Source organism: Anolis sagrei, chromosome X (assembly GCF_037176765.1).
Source record: "Anolis sagrei isolate rAnoSag1 chromosome X, rAnoSag1.mat, whole genome shotgun sequence".
Lineage (NCBI taxonomy): Eukaryota > Metazoa > Chordata > Lepidosauria > Squamata > Dactyloidae > Anolis > Anolis sagrei.
This window is the reverse complement of record NC_090034.1, coordinates 75,965,465-75,983,909: the sequence shown is the minus strand read 5'-3', so window position 1 is coordinate 75,983,909 and position 18,445 is coordinate 75,965,465. Positions and strand designations below refer to the sequence as shown.

Sequence of the window (18,445 nt, the reverse complement as noted above, 5' to 3'; positions counted from 1 at the left end):
TAGGTGTCTAGTGGTTGGATTAAGTTCTTAAAGGGCAACTGCATGTTTAAGGGAACTTGTGTAAGCCACCAGCTGTTGTGTACAGTCTCCTCTTGTTCATAAACAGCACAGTTTAAAAAGTGGACCATTTACCTTAGGAAAGTCAAAACCAAGGACGGAGAGTGCTCCAGCTGCCAGGCCCAACGTCATTGCAAGCCAAGGATGCTGGATAATGGAAGCTGAGAAACCAACAGCCACCCCACCTGCCAATGTAGCATTCTGGATATGAGCCTAGTGGACAAGATGAAGTAAGGAAATGAGGGAAGTTGAATGACAATGAGTTGGGAACCAATCAGTGATTGCTATGTGTAAATGAATTGTATATAAGGAAGTCATGTACAGTGTATATCTCTCCTTGTGCTGTGATGTTGTTCGTCGAAGGCTATATGTAATTAAAGAACCTGTCTGCTAAGACAAGATATAACTGTATGCTGTTGTAAGTTTGTAATATCATCTAGACTGGGGGAAAGACAATGGTAAAACTGACAATGGCCGGGCATGTGTTCAAGTGTCTGTAAAGGTTCCGGAGTGACTGCAGGCTGTGGGAGCAGTTGACTGAAAATACTGTGCAGGAAGAAGCTACTGGAAAGCGCTGAAGTTGTGCAACTGATCTGCTGCTGAATTGTGAAGTTAGTCTCAACACTTTCCATCTCACCTCATATCCCTCACTTTGGCCCTCCGCTTCACAGCCCCATTTCCACGGAAACCCTCTCCCTTGCTTCAAGTGAGTTACAGGCCAAGGCATGGGCTACTTTCATGGTTCCCCACAACCCCAGGAGAGGAGGTCATGACAATAACAATTCCCAGACTTACCCAGGTAGATAATGGCATATCGTGGCATTAGCCAACTTGAGCATTTTGACAGCTGGTCACTTGCACTCATGCACATCAGCTAGTCCCCAAAGAACAAAACGGTCCCATCCTCAGGCAGCCAAAAGCTAAAGAATCACTATTGTCCTTCATGTGAGAACATTGCCTTAAGCACCCAGGCTCTTCCCCCCAGTTGATGCTAACTTCCAGCCAGCTTAAAACAAGGCAATATTCCAGCCAGCTTAAAACAAGCTGTTACTAAGGAGGCTGTCCAAGTCCTGAACCGGTGCTTGGCCGCTGTGACGGACTGGATGAGGGACAACAGATTGAAACTAAATCCAGACAAGACAGAAGTACTCCTGGTCAGTCGAAAGGCCGAACAGGGTATAGGGTTACAGCCTGTGCTGGACGGGGTTACACTCCCCCTGAAGGCGCAGGTTTGCAGTTTGGGAGTTCTCCTAGATTCATCGCTGAGCCTGGAGCCCCAGGTTTCGGCGGTGGTCATGGGAGCTTTTGCACAATTAAAACTTGTGCGCCAGCTGCGCCCGTACCTTGGGAAGTCTGACTTGGCCACGGTGGTCCACGCTTTGGTTACATCTCGTTTAGACTACTGCAACGCTCTCTACGTGGGGTTGCCTTTGAAGACTGCCCGGAAGCTGCAGCTAGTCCAACGCTCAGCAGCCAGACTACTAACGGGTGCTGGGTACAGGGAGCACACCACTCCACTGTTACACCAGCTCCACTGGCTGCCAATTAGCTTCCGAGCACAATTCAAAGTGCTGGTGTTAACCTATAAAGCCCTAAATGACTCCGGCCCTGTTTACCTCTCCGAACGTATTCTCCCCTATGAACCATCAAGATTATTAAGATCGTCTGGAGAGGCCCTGCTCTCGGTCCCACCGGCCTTGCAAACACGTCTGGTGGGGACGAGGGACAGGGCCTTCTCGGTGGTGGCCCCTCGACTCTAGAACTCTGGAGATCAGAACCGCCCCATCTATCCTGACATTTAGGAAACAGGTGAAGACTTGGTTATGGGGACAGGCATTTGACGAGTGAGCCAGATATGGATGGAGGATGATGAACAGCGAATTAGTGTGATGACTGATCATTGTAGTTATTGAATGTAATTGATGTTTTAATGTTTTAGTGTAAAATGAATTATTATGTTTTTATTAACTGTATGTGATATTATGGTTGGAAACCGGTCTGAGTCCCTCATGAGAGGTGAGAAGGCCGGTATATAAAACTTTTAAATAAATAAATAATTTAAATCTTGACCACATACCTGCCTCTAGCCCTGCTGAAAATAACTATGTGCCACTCTGGAATTCAATCCTTGTCCAACAGAAATGTTGAAGGTGAAGCTCTGAACATCAATTATATATATATATTTGTTGTGTCAGGAGAATCCTGCTGTGAGAGAATTGGCCATCTGCAAGGACGTTGCCCAGGGGACGCCCGGATGATTTTGATGTTTTATCCTCCTTGTGGGAGGCTTCTCTCATGTCCCTGCATGAGGAGCTGGAGCTGATAGAGGGAGCTCATCCGCCTCTTCCCCAGATTCGAACCTGTGACCTGTCGGTCTTCAGTCCTCCAAGCACAGGGCTTTAACCCATTGCACCACCGGGGGCTCCAATAATAATAATAATAATAATAATAATAATAATAATAATCCTTTATTTATACCCCGCTACCATCTCCCGAAGGACTCGGTGTGGCTTACAAGAGGCCGAACCCAAATACATCAACAAAACAACAACAACAACAATAAAGCAAAATAAATGAACTCATAAAACAAAGCAGTAAACATTAACAAAACATCACAACGCATTAAAATCTGTGGCAGGGCCAAATGTAGTCGTTAAAATTTTTAAAAAGTGCTGGGCATGACAAGGTGAGAAGGATAGGTTTGGGACCATCCTACCTGCGTGACCGCATCTCCGTCTACAAACCCACGCGTTCACTTCGGTCATCTGGGGAGGCCCTGCTCGTGATCCCGTCTGCGTCGCAAGCATGCTTGGTGGGGACTCGAGACAGGGCCTTTTCTGTGGTGGCCCCCCGACTCTGGAACACCCTCCCCAAAGATCTTAGACAGGCCCCTTCTCTGGCAGTCTTCAGAAAGAACTTGAAGACCTGGCTGTTCCGATGTGCCTTCCCAGAATAGGAAATCTCCAATAACAAGTCCCATAAGCACTTTATTAGAACTAAGATTGCTGCACATCGCAGACTGCACTTGCCCTATAAGCCTTATATACCACCTGTCACATCAGCACTTTTAATCCTGTACCCATTACTCTGGCCCGGCCCAGTTCTATTGTGTCTTAGTGTATTGTTTATTGCTTGTTGTTTATATTGCTTTAATTGTTTTAATTTGCCTTATGATTTGTATTGTTATGTTGTGTATTGAGGCCTTGGCCTTTGTAAGCCACATCAAGTCCTTCGGGAGATGCTAGCAGGGTACAAATAAATAATAATAATAATAATAATAATAATAGGTAATTAGAGGAGAATGGGGCGTGCAGACATCCTGAATCTCTAGTAAAGTGCATTGAGGGGCATATTGCCTGGAGTTTCCTTATTCTGGGAAGGCACACTGGAACAACCACGTTTTCAAACTCCTCCTAAAAACTGCCAAGGTTGTGGCATGCGTGATGTCCTTGGGGAGAGAGTTCCAGAGTCGGGGGGCCACCACCGAGAAGGCCCTGTCCCTCGTCCCCACCAATCGCGCTTGCGATGCAGGTGGGATCATGAGCAAGGCCTCTTCGGATGAATCAAGGAGGATTAGGTCGAGTAAAAGGGGGAAACTGGTATCATTGGACTGCAGCTCCCATCAACCCTAGCTTCTTAACCCAAAGTTTCAAAAGCAAGTGTCTCTCTTCAATGGATAGGACGCTGTTTTAAAGGGAAGGGCCTCACCACTTAAAGTTTAGATCTTACCATCTTGAGCTTTCCATTTCTGCTGGTAGCCACTGAGATTGAAAAGGCAGCGATGGAACTGGCAGCAATTGCCAAATAGGTGTTGCACACAGCGACCCATTTCTCCTTTGTGTTCGTTATCAACACGGAATTGAAGCTGGGCCAGAACATCCAGAGGAAAAGAGTACCTGGAAACCCACAAAAATGACCATAATTAGTACATTCTTCATGCCATTCAGTTCTTGGTTTTAACAGTCCTCACCAGTTCAGGTATCCCATCCATATCCACAAAGCATTAAGTCATCACGACTGATGTTTCAGTAGCAGTTTTTCATTGAAGAGCCAGGTTGTCCAACCTCTACTTGAATTCTTCTGCTTAATGTTTGTAAACAAACTTGTTTCTTCTTGTGGCACCAACTTAAAAAAGGCACAAGTCACTAGACAAGAAATGCTGGTAAAAGCTGCCCAAGTTTGTTGTTGTTGTTCATTCGTTCAGTCGTCTCCGACTCTTCGTGACCTCATGGACCAGCCCACGCCAGAGCTCCCTGTCGGCCGTTACCACCCCCAGCTCCCTCAAGGTCAGTCCAGTCACTTCAAGGATGCCATCCATCCATCTTGCCCTTGGTCGGCCCCTCTTCCTTTTGCCTTCCACTTTCCCCAGCATCATTGTCTTCTCTAGGCTTTCCTGTCTCCTCATGATGTGGCCAAAGTACTTCAACTTTGTCTCTAGTATCTTTCCCTCCAGTGAGCAGTCGGGCTTTATTTCCTGGAGGATGGACTGGTTGGATCTTCTCGCAGTCCAAGGCACTCTCAGCACTTTCCTCCAACACCACAGCTCAAAAGCATCGATCTTCCTGAGCTCAGCCTTCCCTAAGGTCCAGCTCTCACATCCGTAGGTTACTACAGGGAAGACCATGGCTTTGACTAGGCGGATCTTTGTTGCCAGTCTGATGTCTCTACTCTTTACTATTTTATCGAGATTGAACATTGCTCTCCTCCCAAGAAGTAAGCGTCTTCTGATTTCCTGGCTACAGTCTGCCCAAGTATATTGGTAAATTAATAATACACTGTCCAGAAGACTCAATGCACAGGCTGGGCACAATAATAATGTTCATCGTTCTTACCGTCAGTAATTTCCTCCTCAAAAATTGTCTTGCCCATAAATAATCTAAGGATCACAGGTTTACCTAAGAGGGCATTGCCCTATATTTAGGATTATTAGACTTGAGCTGGCCATTTCCAATGGAGAGGATAACAGAGAGAGATGGAGGTTTAATTTTTTTCAACAAACTCCGGAGCATCTATAATGGATTACGTTGGGTTTTCTTTCTGTTGGGTTCAGCATCTAATTTTATGGTGAACTGTCTGGCTGACAGAAATCTTCTATTGATGATTCTAATTTAAAGCTTAATGAACAAAAGTGCATATGAACCAGGACTCATTTTCAGCAATATTTTCAGCCAGTGATACAGCTTAATGGTGTAACATTAGAAAATGTTGATCATTTCCGCTACCTTGGCAGCCACCTCTCCACCAAAGTCAACATCGACAACGACATACAACACGGCCGAGCTCTGCGAGCGCAGCATTTTTTCCGAATGAAGCAGAGGGTGTTTGAGGACCGGGACATCCGTAGGGATACCAAGGTGCTTGTCTATAAAGCTATTGTCCTCCCAACCCTGCTCTATGCCTGTGAGACGTGGACTGTCTACAGACGTCACATGCAACTCCTGGAACGATTCCATCAGCGCTGCCTCCGGAAAATCCTGCAAATCTCTTGGGAAGACAGGCGGACAAACGTCAGCGTGCTGGAAGAAGCAAAGACCACCAGCATTGAAGCGATGGTCCTCCGCCATCAACTCCGCTGGACTGGCCATGTTGTCCGTATGCCCGACCACCGTCTCCCAAAGCAGTTGCTCTACTCTGAACTCAAGAACGGAAAACAGAATGTTGGTGGGCAGGAAAAGAGATTTAAAGATGGGCTCAAAGCCAACCTTAAAAACTCTGGCATAGACACTGAGAACTGGGAAGCCCTGGCCCTTGACTGCTCCTGATGGAGGTCAGCTGTGACCAGCAGTGCTGCAGAATTTGAAGAGGCACAAACAGAGGGCGAAAGGGAGAAGCGTGCCAAGAGGAAGGCACATCAAGCCAACCCCGACCGAGACCGCCTTCCACCTGGAAACCAATGCCCTCACTGCAGAAAAAGATGCAGAGCAAGAATAGGGCTCCACAGCCACATACAGACCCACAAGAACACTGGAAGACAATCATCCTCGGAAAGCGAGGGATCACCTAAGCAAGTCAGCAATAGAAATAAGCCTTACATGTTAAGTGTTCTTAGAAACTGCCCCAATCTTTAATGGAACTGGTCCATTTGAAATGCTGCTTCCATGAATATGGCTCTACAATAAGAGCAGATCCTCTTGAGAGAACATTCGAAATATATCTATATGTCTATATATTTCTAGGATGCTTGCCATAGATGCAGGCGAAACGTATACCACTAGAACATGGCCATATAGCCCGAAAAAACCTACAACAACCCAGGGATTCCGGCCATGAAAGCCTTCGACAATACTTCGACAATATATCTATATAAATAAAAACATAATGTTCATTTGTGAGATTAACATAACTCAAAAACCACTGGACAAATTGCCACCAGATTTGGCCACAAGACACCTACTAACCCAAGGAGTGAACATCACTCAAAAAATTGGTTTTGTCATTTGGGAGTTGTAGTTGCTGGTATTTATAGTTCACCCTACAATCAAAGAGCATTCTGAACTCCACCAATGATAGATGAAGATCCACCCAGAGGAAAAGTGTTCTTGCCATACATCAAGGGAACCACTAACCGCATAGGGAAGCTGATGAGGAAATACAACATACAAACTATCTACAGACCACCAAGAAAATCCAACAAATGCTATGTTCAGCAAAGGACAGGAGGGATCCTCTCACTTCTGCAGGAGTCTACCGTATAGCATGCAGCTGTGGACAAGTCTACATAGGGACCACCAAACGCAGCATCGCCCAAACATGACTCAAGGAACATGAAAAGCACTGCAGACTACTTCAACCAGAGAAGTCAGCCATAGCAGAGCACCTGATAAACCAACCTGGACACAGCATTTGATTTGAGAATACAGAAATGCTGAACCACTCTCACAACCACCAGGTGAGATTACACAGAGAAGCCATTGAAATCCACAAGCATGTGGACAATTTCAACAGAAAGGAGGAAACCATGAAAATGAACAAAATCTGGCTACCAGTATTAAAAAAACTCTAAAATTGCAACAGCACAACAACAGAGAGGAAGCAGACAGGGACATCTAATTACCTCTCAACAAAAGTTTGCTCCAGGGACAGTCAGCCCATTGTATGCTAATCAAGGTGGTCAGTTGGTCACACCTAGCTCCAGCAGAAAAGAGTCCTTTGTCTCACCCTGGTCATTCTACAGATATATAAACCCCTTTTTCCTAGTTCCAACAGACCTCACTACCTCTGAGGATGCTTGCCATAGATGCAGGCAAAACGTCAGGAGAGAACGCCTCTAGACCATGGCCATACAGCCCGAAAAAACCTACAACAACCCAGTGAATCCGGCCATGAAAGCCTTCGACAATACATTGAACAACTAATACTACTACTGCTACAATGGAAACCCCAGGGGCAAATCCAGTTCAACTCCCTTCTGCCATGCAGAAAAAGCACAATCAAAGAACCAACAGATGCGCTCCCAGCCTTTGTAATAACAACAATAACAATATCAACAATAACAACAACAACAGAAACCCCAGGAGCAATCCAGTTCAACTCCCTTCTGCCATGCAGAAAAAGCACAATCAAAGAACCACCAAGAGATGGCCACCCAGCCTTTGTAACAACAGCAGCAGCAGCAACAGAAACCCCAGGGCTTCTTAAACCTTTCCACTAGCAACTGCTTTCTGACAGAAATTTTGATGTGACCCCAGGTTTTCGTTTTGTTTTGTTTTTGTCATGTTAGGAGCGACTTGAGAAACTGCAAGTCGCTTCTGGTGTGAGAGAATTGGCCATCTGTAAGGACGTTGCCCAGGGACGCCCGGATGATTTGATGCTTTTATCATCCTTGTGGGAGGCTTCTCTCATGTCCCCGCATGAGGAGCTGGAGCTGATAGAGGGAGCTCATCTGCCTCTCCCCGGATTTGAACCTGTGACCTGTCGGTCTTCAGTCCTGCCGGCACAGGGCTTTAACCAACTGCGCCACTGGGGGCTCCATCACCCCAGGTATAAAAAAGGTATAAAAACCAAAACATTGGCTGATAATAAATCAGCATTTGCAAGACTCCTTTTTTTGTGGAGTACAGCCGAAGCATTTACTGCAGAGTCCACTCTAAACACGACACATTATTGTTGCTGACAGATTTGCTTAAATGGTTGGCATGCAGACACCTTTCACTGTTGCCAAATGTTTCATGAACCTAACATTGAACTAAGGGGTTCAATTTGGGGTTGGAACCTACAGTTTAAGAAGCAGTGCTCTAGAGTATGCTGGAACTGGGTCAGGTAATGCATTTGATCATATCCGTGGTTTCAGGTAACTGCGGCCTGGCTAGGAACGTATCCTCAATGGATATGGGGGTCTTATTATATCACTACAAAAAATCTTCAGGTTGGAAAATCTTTTTAGGAAGAGAATATAACTGTCCTCCCTTGGGATTGGCTGAGTTGAAAGGGAATCACAAAGCCTTACGCAGAGAAAAAAAGACGCCTCCTTGGAGAGAGATTTGACAGCAGTTAATTACTCCATCAAAGGCAAATGATTCAGATACCTTTTGGAAGGCAATGTTACATAACCGTGAATCCAAGCTGGATTCCTTTTTTCCCAGTTAGCACAGACATGGGAAACAGATTTTCCAGGCAATTATTCATTGGGGCAGATGCCTGCAGGCTTCCATGGCTAATTTGGACAGGTTTCCCGAGTTGGCGTCTGCTTCTATGTGAACTCCAATGAACTTATTTTACAGTTAAAAACTGGCAAAGCTCTTAGAGATAATAATATCCCTCTAGACCTGTTTATCGGCGATGTATAGTCGTAGTCTGAAGTACTTTCGGCACTGTTCACACAAATCAATTGTATAGTGCGTATTCTGGAGAACTGGCTGTTCCTCCTAATTTCCCAGTTTATAAGAAAATGAATAATTCTGACCCTCATAAATACCTTCCAGTCTATTGTGCATTGCTAGCAAATTGCATGGGAACCCTTTGTTTGCAAAATTATTTGGTTGGATAGAATAAAGAGGATGGATTCATGAGCTTGAAAACATGGTCAGTAATATTTATAATAATAATAACAAAAACAAACCAGTCAAAGTGGTTCCAGTGGTGATCGGCACACTGGGTACAGTGCCTAAAGACCTTGGCCTGCGCTTAAACACAATCGGCACTGGCAAAATTACCATCTGCCAGCTGCAGAAGGCCACCTTATTGGGATCTGCATGTATTATTCGCCAATACATCACACAGTCCTAGACACTTGGGAAGTGTCTGACGTGTGATCCAATACAACAGTCAGCAGAGTGTCTGCTATGGACTCATCTTGTTGTGTTTCAAATAATAATAATAATAATAATTTTTATTTATATACCGCCCTCTCTCCCCAAGGAGACTCAGTGAAGAGTCCAACAAAACAACAAGTCTGGGACATAGAATGACACCATCATCTAAGCCTGGTTACAGATAAGGCCCCTTCTGCACTCCCATATAAAATCCAGATTATCTGCTTTGAACTGGATTATATGGTACTGGCAGTGCAGACTCATATAATCCAGTTCAAAGCAGATAATCTGGATTATCTGATTTGATAATCTGGATTATATGACAGTATAGAAGGGGCCCAAGATACTCATTCCAGTTAAATATTTGGCAAAGTTGGCAACTTCCAAATTTCGAAAAGCACCCCTTAGCCTGTTTTAATAGCCTACCATCCACACATCATTCTGTGCCCCAGATTCTTTGTTTATCTCCAACAATCATTATGCTAAGTCATATGAACAAATGCAAAAAAAAATCCCATCACATCTATCTATACATTTCAATGTATATGCATAGATGCCCTCCATAGTTAGGAAGAGAGTGAGCAGAGGTGATGGATGGAACTGCTCCGGATGTGGTTCTGGTGCTACCTAAACCAGACTGGATTGGATACTACGGCTGTGCACAGACCCGTTTTTGAAAACAGGCTCTGGCAGTTTCAGCTGTTTTAACTCTTTTGGCCAGCTGTAACGGCACAGGCGCCACCGCCATTTTCCCCCCAGCTGCAACAGACCATGTGGCTGCCGAAACGTTTGCTTTCCGTTTCTTTCGGCTACATGTGGAATGCCCTGCTGCCTGCCTGAGTCAATCAGAAGAAGAAAGCCACTCACATGCTAGCTAGTTCTGTCTTCTATTTACGTGCCTTTGCTGCTCTTAGGATTACTTCGCTTGATTTTGGAATCAATTCCAATTGTTTCCTTTGACAATTTCATTTATTTTTCTTATTTCAATATATTTCATTAATTGTTTCATTTACTATTTCGCTAGAGACATGAGGGTGGGCATGCATTTGAGGGGGACTGTGAAAGGGCATTGGGGTTGTTTGTTTTAAAAATTGAAGTGGTGTACTGAAGGGAGGGGATAGCCCGACTCCCTTGAGTCCCCACGGATCCAGGTCCAGTTGAAGAATATTTGATGAAAGGATCCCAGGAAAGTTGGTTTCTTAAGTCTGATGCTTTAACCCAGGACTAGATGAAGGATATTAGAGGAAAGGACCCCAAAAAAGTGGTCTCTGAAGTCTGATGCCTTAACCCAGGACTAGATGAAGGATATTGGAGGAAAGGATCCAAGAAAATACGGGTTTTTTTAAAGCCTGATGCCTTAGCTCAAGACTAGATGAAGGGTATTAGATGAAAGGATCCCAGAAAAGGTGTTTTCTTAAGTCTGATGCCTTAACCCAAGACTAGTTGAAGGCTATTAGGGGAAATGACCCCTGTGACGGCGCAAGTGGTGCCACCTATGTATAGAACTGTTAGTTGTAAGATTTAAACTGTTGTATCATGCTTAATCCTGCCCCTTTTTACCCTGCTTATGTATAGTTGTATGGATTGGTTGCTTGTAGCTGTCAATCAGTACTGTTTGGCTCCACCTCTTCCTGCAAGAGGGGAGAGCTTCCTTTTTCATTCTGCCATCAGAGGTCCTGCCAGATGGACGTGAGTAAGAGACTTGATTCTAAAAGACCCTGATTTAAGTTACCTCTTAGCACCAGTAAAAAAACCCCTGGGACTCATAATTTATGTCCAGATCGTCCTGGACAATTATTGAGGAGACCCAGGTGCCTTCAAGCCGGTTCTTTTGGCACCAGAGGAAGATCCTGAGTCTTCAAAACATAGGCCATCTGAACTGGGGTTGTGGTTTGCTCCGGCATTCACAGCCATTGAGGAAAGAGGAAACTTGGTGAGGCTTCTCAGCTTCAAACCCCTTGGACCCAGGACTAATTGAGACTGTAACGTATGTTTTTTCTTCACCCCTCTAAAGTTTTCCAGCTCATTGCTTTGAAGAAATGACTTTGTGATAAATAAAACTTATCTTGAAGCTATTTACAGCGTTTTGGGTTTTTGGGAGTTCCAGTTTCCTATAGGAGGGCAAGAAGCAATCCCCTGGGGGAAAGATGCCACGTCCATCCCTCCTTTATTGAGAATAATAGCCCCCAGGCATGACGGCACAACCCCAGAAAAGGTGGTTTCTTAAGTCTGATGCCTTAACCCAAGTCTAGTTGAAGGATATTAGGGGAAATGACCCCAGAAAAGGTGGTTTCTTAAGTCTGATGCCTTAACCCAGGACTAGATGAATGATATTAGAGGAAAGGATCCAAGAAAATGTGGGGTTTTTTAAAGCCTGATGCCTTAGCCCAAGACTAGATGAAGAATGTTAGAGGAAAGGATCCCAAAAAAGGTGGTTTCTTAAGTCTGATGCCTTAACCCAAGTCTAGTTGAAAGTATTAAGGAAAAGGACCCCAGAAAAGGTGGTTTCTTAAGTCTGTTGCATTAACCCAGGACTAGATGAAGAATATTAGAGGAAATGATCCCAAAAAAGTGGTTTCTTAAGTCTGATGCCTTAACCCAGGACTAGATGAAGGATATTAGGGGGAAGGATCCAAGAAAATGTGGAGTTTTTAAAAGCCTGATGCCTTAGCCCAAGACTAGATGAAGAATGTTACAGGAAAGGATCCCAAAAAAGGTGGTTTCTTAAGTCTGATGCCTTAACCCAAGTCTAGTTGAAGGTTATTAAGGAAAAGGACCCAGAAAAGGTGGTTTTTAAAAGACTGGTGCCCAAAAATGATGGAAAGGGGAGCCTCAGAAGTTCCCCCATTGCCGCCAATGGGCCGGATCTTCCCGGAGTGAAAATCGATTTTTCGGTTGCCCACCCAAATTCAGGAGGTTCTCAAAAAAAGGAATCAGGGGACCCACCAAAATACAGATATCAAAAACGGCATGGGTTTAACCGAAGTGCACACACCTCTTGGACACTGCTTTCAATCAAGAACACTTTCAACTCATTATAACAGAGGTTGACTTTGTTGCCCTTTAAAAAAAGAGAACTGTCCACAACAAAATAAGACGCATGGGCATCTTAATTTCATGCAGTTGGACCTGGGTCAATACATATTGTCAGACTTCTGCTCTCAATGCCTGATGCTCCCAGTTTTCTCTTCTGCCTGCAGAGGGCTCCAAGGTCCAAGCCCAGCCGGTCTCCAACAGCTAAATGGCAAACTGGATATCACAATCTTCATTCCATGCAAAGATATGAAGAGAAGGAAGCAACTGTCCAGTTTTTAAGATAAAAGAGGGATATGCACCTGTGGAATGCCAGACTTTTCAGTCCCAAATGAATCTTGCTCCCATGCCACTCCTGCACTGCTTTACTCACCAGTTAGTACTTACTTACTTACTTACTTACGTACTTAGGCAATCCCTCATTGTGCGAGTAGGATAGTCTTCCAGGATCAGTTTTCTGGTGGGTCCATAGGTGACTGTGCAGCCCTATTCTTGATCTGCATCTTCTCCCACAGTGAGCGTACTGGTTTCCAGGTGGAAGGTGGTCTCGGTCGGGGTTGGCTTGACGCGACTTCCTCTTGGCATGTTTCTCTCTTTCGCCCTTCATTCGTGCCTCTTCAAATTCTGCACCACTGCTGGTCACAGCTGACCTCCAGCTGGAGCACTCAAGGGCCAGGGCTTCCCAGTTCTCAGTGTCTATTCCAGAGTTTTTCAGGTTGGCTTTGAGCCTATCTTTAAATCTCATTTCCTGCCCACCAACATTCCGTTTTCCATTCTTGATTTCGGAGTAGAGCAACTGCTTTGGGAGACGGTGGTCAGGCATCCTCACAATGTGGCCGGTCCAGCGGAGCTGATGGCAGAGGACCATTGCTTCAATGCTGGTGGTCTTTTTCTTCTTCCAGTACGCTGACATTTGTCTGCCTGTCTTCCCGAGAGATTTGCAGGATTTTCCGGAGGCATCGCTGATGGAATCGTTCCAGGAGTTGCATGTGACGTCTGTAGACAGTCCACGTTTCGCAGGCGTATAACAGGGTTGGGAGACAATAGCTTTGTAGACAAGCACCTTGGTATCCCTACGGATGTCCCGGTCCTCAAACACTCTCTGCTTCATTCAGAAAAATGCTGCGCTCGCAGAGCTCAGGCGGTGTTGTATTTCGGTATCGATGTTGACTGGTGGAGAGGTGGCTGCCAAGGTAGCGGAAATGGTCAACATTTTCTAATGTTACACCATTAAGCTGTATCACTGGCATTGGAGAGGGGATGGCTGGTGACTGCTGGAACAGCACTTCGGTTTTCTCAATGTTCAATGACAGACCGACCTTCTTCACCAGTTAGTACCCAAACACTAGAAGTGGAGTTGGCCATGAAGGCAAAGTTACAAAAAAGGGAAAATATTGGATGGGAGATAATTTTCCTCCTCCTCTCAACCTACACATCTTTTTTCCTTTTAAAATTAGATTTTTCCTCCCACTCTCTTCTCTGCATTCTTCAATGCTGAGGATACAGATCTCTTGCCTTCATGTCAAAGATTACAAGGTTCCGAAGCTCAATGTGCAGAATTTATGTTGCTTACTTCCACTGAGAATGCATATTTGGGGAAAATTACACATTTAAAAACATGCCTGCATTAGGACACATGGCTAAGTTGACCTCAGGTATAAGTCGAGGGTAGGTTTTGGGGCCAAAATTATGGATTTTGATATGACATGTGGATAAGTCAATACGTTTTCCATGGAAAAGGCAAAACACCAATGCTGACTTGAAACCAGCAACCCCTGGACACCCCTGCCATTTCCCCACCAAGGAATTAAAAGAGGCTGGAAGTAATCTCTTTTAGGTTCTCACAGAACAAATTAAGTTCTTCCCTTTTCCCTCTCTACAGAGGAAGGTGTGGTTTTTTGTTTTTGTTTTGCTAAGAGGTAAGGTACAGTATTCACACCAGCCCATGGATAAGTCGATCCAGGTTTTCGTTAACTAAAATGTTTAGTTAACAGATGACACCACTCTGATGGCCAAAAGCGAGGAGGAGCTGAGGAGCCTTCTAATCAAGGTGAAAGAAGAAAACGCAAAAGCCGGGTTGCAACTAAACATCAAAAAAACCAAAATTATGGCAACAAGAATGATTGACAACTGGAAAATAGAAGGAGAAAATGTGGAGGCCGTGACAGATTTTGTATTTCTAGGTGCAAAGATTACTGCAGATGCAGACTGTGGCCAGGACATCAGAAGACGCTTACTTCTTGGGAGGAGAGCAATGTCCAATCTCGATAAAATAGTAAAGAGTAGAGACATCAGACTGGCAACAAAGATCCGCATAATCAAAGCCATGGTATTCCCTGTAGTAACCTACGGATGTGAGAGATGGACCTTAGGGAAGGCTGAGCGAAGGAAGATCGATGCTTTTGAGCTGTGGTGTTGGAGGAAAGTTCTGAGAGTGCCTTGACTGCGAGAAGATCCAACCTGTCCATCCTCCAGGAAATAAAGCCCGACTGCTTATTGGAGGGAAGGATACTAGAGACAAAGTTGAAATACTTTGGCCACATCATGAGGAGACAGCAAAGCCTAGAGAAGACAATTATGCTGAGGAAAGTGGAAGGCAAAAGGAAGAGGGGCCGACCAAGGGCAAGATGGATGGATGGCATCCTTGAAGTGACTGGACTGACCTTGAAGGAGCTGGGGGTGGTGACGGACGACAGGGAGCTCTGGCGTGGGCTGGTCCATGAGGTCACGAAGAGTCGGAGACAATTGAACGAATGAACAACAACAACAAAATGTTTAGACCTATACTTGAGTATATGTTTTGTTGTTTATTCATTCAGTCACTTCCGACTCTTCATGACCTTCTGGACCAGCCCAGGCCAGAGCTCCCTGTTGGCCATGGCCACCTTCAGCTCCTTCGAGGTCAAGCCAGTCACTTCAAGGATACCATCCATCCATCTTGCCCTTGGTCGGCTCCTCTTCCTTTTTCCTTCCATTTACTCCAGCATCATTATTTTCTCCAAGCTCTCCTGTTTTCTCATTATGTGGCCAAAGGACTTCATCCTTGCCTCTAATCTCCTTCCCTCCAATGAGCAGTTGGGCTTTCTTTCCTGGAGTATGGACTGGTTGGATCTTCTCACGGTCCAAGGCACTCTCAGAATTTTCCTCCAACACCACAGTTCAAAAGCATCGATCTTCTTTCACCCAGCCTTCCTTAAGGTCCAGCTCTGACATCCATAGGTTACTACAGGGAATACCATTGCTTTAACTATGAAGGACCTTTGTTGCCAGTGTGATGTCTCTACTCTTCACTACTTTATCTAGATTGGTCATTGCTCTCCTCCCAATGTTGCATGAAACACCTCTGGGCAAAAATTATTATTTGGGACTGATCTGTATGCTTGCCACAGCGGGGACTCACAAGGGGCAGCTCAGACTTATCACTTGTCTGGGTTTCTGCCAACAGGCTTCTTCTGGTCTCACTGCCAGAGGCTGCCTCCTAAATTGGGGCCAACACCAAGAAGGAAATGTCTTCTGATTTCCTGGATGCAGTCTGCATCTGCAGTCATTTTCACACCTAGAAATACAACGTCTGTCACTACCTCCACATTTTCTCCCTCTATTTGCCAGTTATCAATCAGTCTGGTTGTCATCATCTTGGTTTTTTTATGTTTAACTGCAACCCAGCTTTTGCACTTTCTTCTTTCACCTTGGTTAGAAGGCTCCTCAGCTCCTCCTCGCTTTCAGCCATCAAAGTGGTATCACTTTGGCCAGGGTGGTCCATGCCTTGGTTACAGCCAGACTGGACTATTGCAATGCGCTCTACGTGGGGCTGCCCTTGAAGACGGCCCGGAAGTTTGATCTGGTATAGCGGGCGGCAGCCAGGCTCCTTACTGGAGCAAACTATAGGGAGCATACAACACCCCTATTAAAACAGCTTCCTTGGCTGCCGATAATTGCCGAGCCAAATTCAAGGTACAGGTCATGACCTATAAAACCCTAAACAGTTCGGGCCCCGCCTATCTCCGTGATCACATCTCCTTCTATGAACCGGCACGAGCTCTGAGATCTTCTGGGGAGGCCCTCCTCTCGGTCCCACTACCGTCTCAAGCGCGGGACGAGAGAGAGGGCCTTCTCAGTGGTGCCCCCCCGTCTCTGGAACGCCCTTCCAAAGGAAATAAGACAGGCCCCATCCCTCCCCTCCTTTCGTAAGAGCTTGAAGACCTCGTGGTTTCAAAAAACCTTTGAAAATGACCAGTTCTAACTCAGCCCCACACATTTTCTAATATGGCCTTATTCTTCCTACCAGTTACCCAGATTCTTTCCTCTAATCAACCCTGGAATGGACAGCCACAGACCTAATATTATTGTTGCCTGCCATAGCTTTGCACTTAATTCCCATCCCCTCTGGAATTTTTGGGCTTGCACAAATCTTGGCCAAGCCTTTTAAATTTTTAATTGCCTTGAACAGGCAGGATTACTTTTAATATATGTGTGTTATGGTGACAATTTTTATGTTTATACTTTGTTTGTTAATCTTATGGTTATGTTGTGTTTTACTCTGTATGTTTTGTGATATTACTTGGGAACCGCTCTGAGTCCCCTTGGGGAGATGGAGCGGTATATAAATAAAGTATTATTATTATTATTATTATTATTATTATTATTATTATTATCTGCATATCTAAGGTTCTTAATGTTTCGTCCAGCAATTTTAACTCCAGCCTTGGTTCATTAAGCCCTGCACGTTGCATATTGTGTTCTGCATGCAAGTTGAATTGGTCGGGGGGGGGGGGGGGAGTAGACAGCCCTGTCATACCCTTTTCCCAAGCTTGACTCAGTCTGTTGTTCTATGGCCTGTTCTTACTGTGGCTACTTGGTCCTTCTACAGATTCCTCAGGAGACACAAAGGTGACTGGTATCTATTAAAGTCCGTCATCTAGCAAGTAGTAGGGAATATATCTATCTATCTATCTCTATCTATCTATCTATCTATCTATCTATCTATATAAATTCTCTGTGCATAATGAGTACCTTAAAAACAAAAGAACCAATGAACGAAATCACACCAAATTTGGCAACAAAATGTCTCACTACACAAGGAGTGACCATCACTGAAAAATTATGATTTTGTCATTTGGGAGTTGTAGTTGCTGGGATTTATAGTTCACCTACAATCAAAGAGCATTCTGAACTCCACCAACGATGGAATTGAACCAAACTTGGCACACAGACCAACAGAAAATACTGAAAGGGTTTGGTGGGCATTGACCTTGAATTTTGGAACTGTAGTTCACCTCCACCCAGAGAACACTGTGGGCTCAAACAATGATGGATCTGGACCAAACTTGACAGGAATACTCAATATGCCCAAATGTGAACACAGATGGAGTTTGGGGGAAATAGACATTGACATTTGGGAGTTGTAGTTACTAGGATGTATAGTTCACCTGCAATCAAAGAGCATGCTGAACCCCACCAATGATGGAATTGGGCCAAACATCCCACACAGAACCCCCATGACCAACAGAAAATTCTGTATTTTCTGGTGGTCTTTGGTGACCCTTCTGTCACTCCCCCTGGTGCCCCCCCCCCTCGGGTCTTGACTTCCCAGGTTGAGAAATGCTGCCTGAAGGCCATCCAGTCCAACTCCCTTCACCAGGACAAGAAAACATAATCAAAGCCCTCCTAACAAAGGGCCATCCAGCCATTCACACACGCACACATATGTTTATGACAGATGCAGTATCAAAGATTTGAAAGTGTGATTCACACACACACAGATATAGTATCATAGATTTGAAAGGGACCCCTGAAGAAGGACAATGATATGTTGCATGTTCCAGAGTAGGCAAACCAGACAATCTCCACATCAACACTGACATAGAAACAACAAGAAATACTGTTTATCCACAAGCATAAAGACATTACTTATATTAGAAACCAACACTTTCTCATTATTTTATTTTCCAGATCACCAGACTGGGCCACAGCAACGCGTGGCAGGGGACCGCTAGTATGTGTGTATGTGTATATACAGTATATACACATACACACACACATACACATATATATATATGCTGTACTAACTTTTGCGGAGTAATTCATCAACAGGAAGCCAGGCA

At 44.8% G+C, this 18,445-nt stretch overlaps 1 protein-coding gene across 1 annotated transcript in view; it reads right to left on the bottom strand.

The window, feature by feature from the left end:
• Positions 1-18,445, bottom strand: part of RHCE (Rh blood group CcEe antigens) — a 71,722-nt gene that overhangs the window by 14,459 nt on the left and 38,818 nt on the right. The window contains exons 5-6 of the mRNA XM_067460547.1: positions 3,787-3,953; positions 133-270 (exon numbers count right to left, since the gene is read on the bottom strand). Of these exons, the coding sequence (XP_067316648.1) occupies positions 133-270; positions 3,787-3,953 (305 nt within the window). The remainder of the gene's footprint in view (positions 1-132; positions 271-3,786; positions 3,954-18,445) is intronic.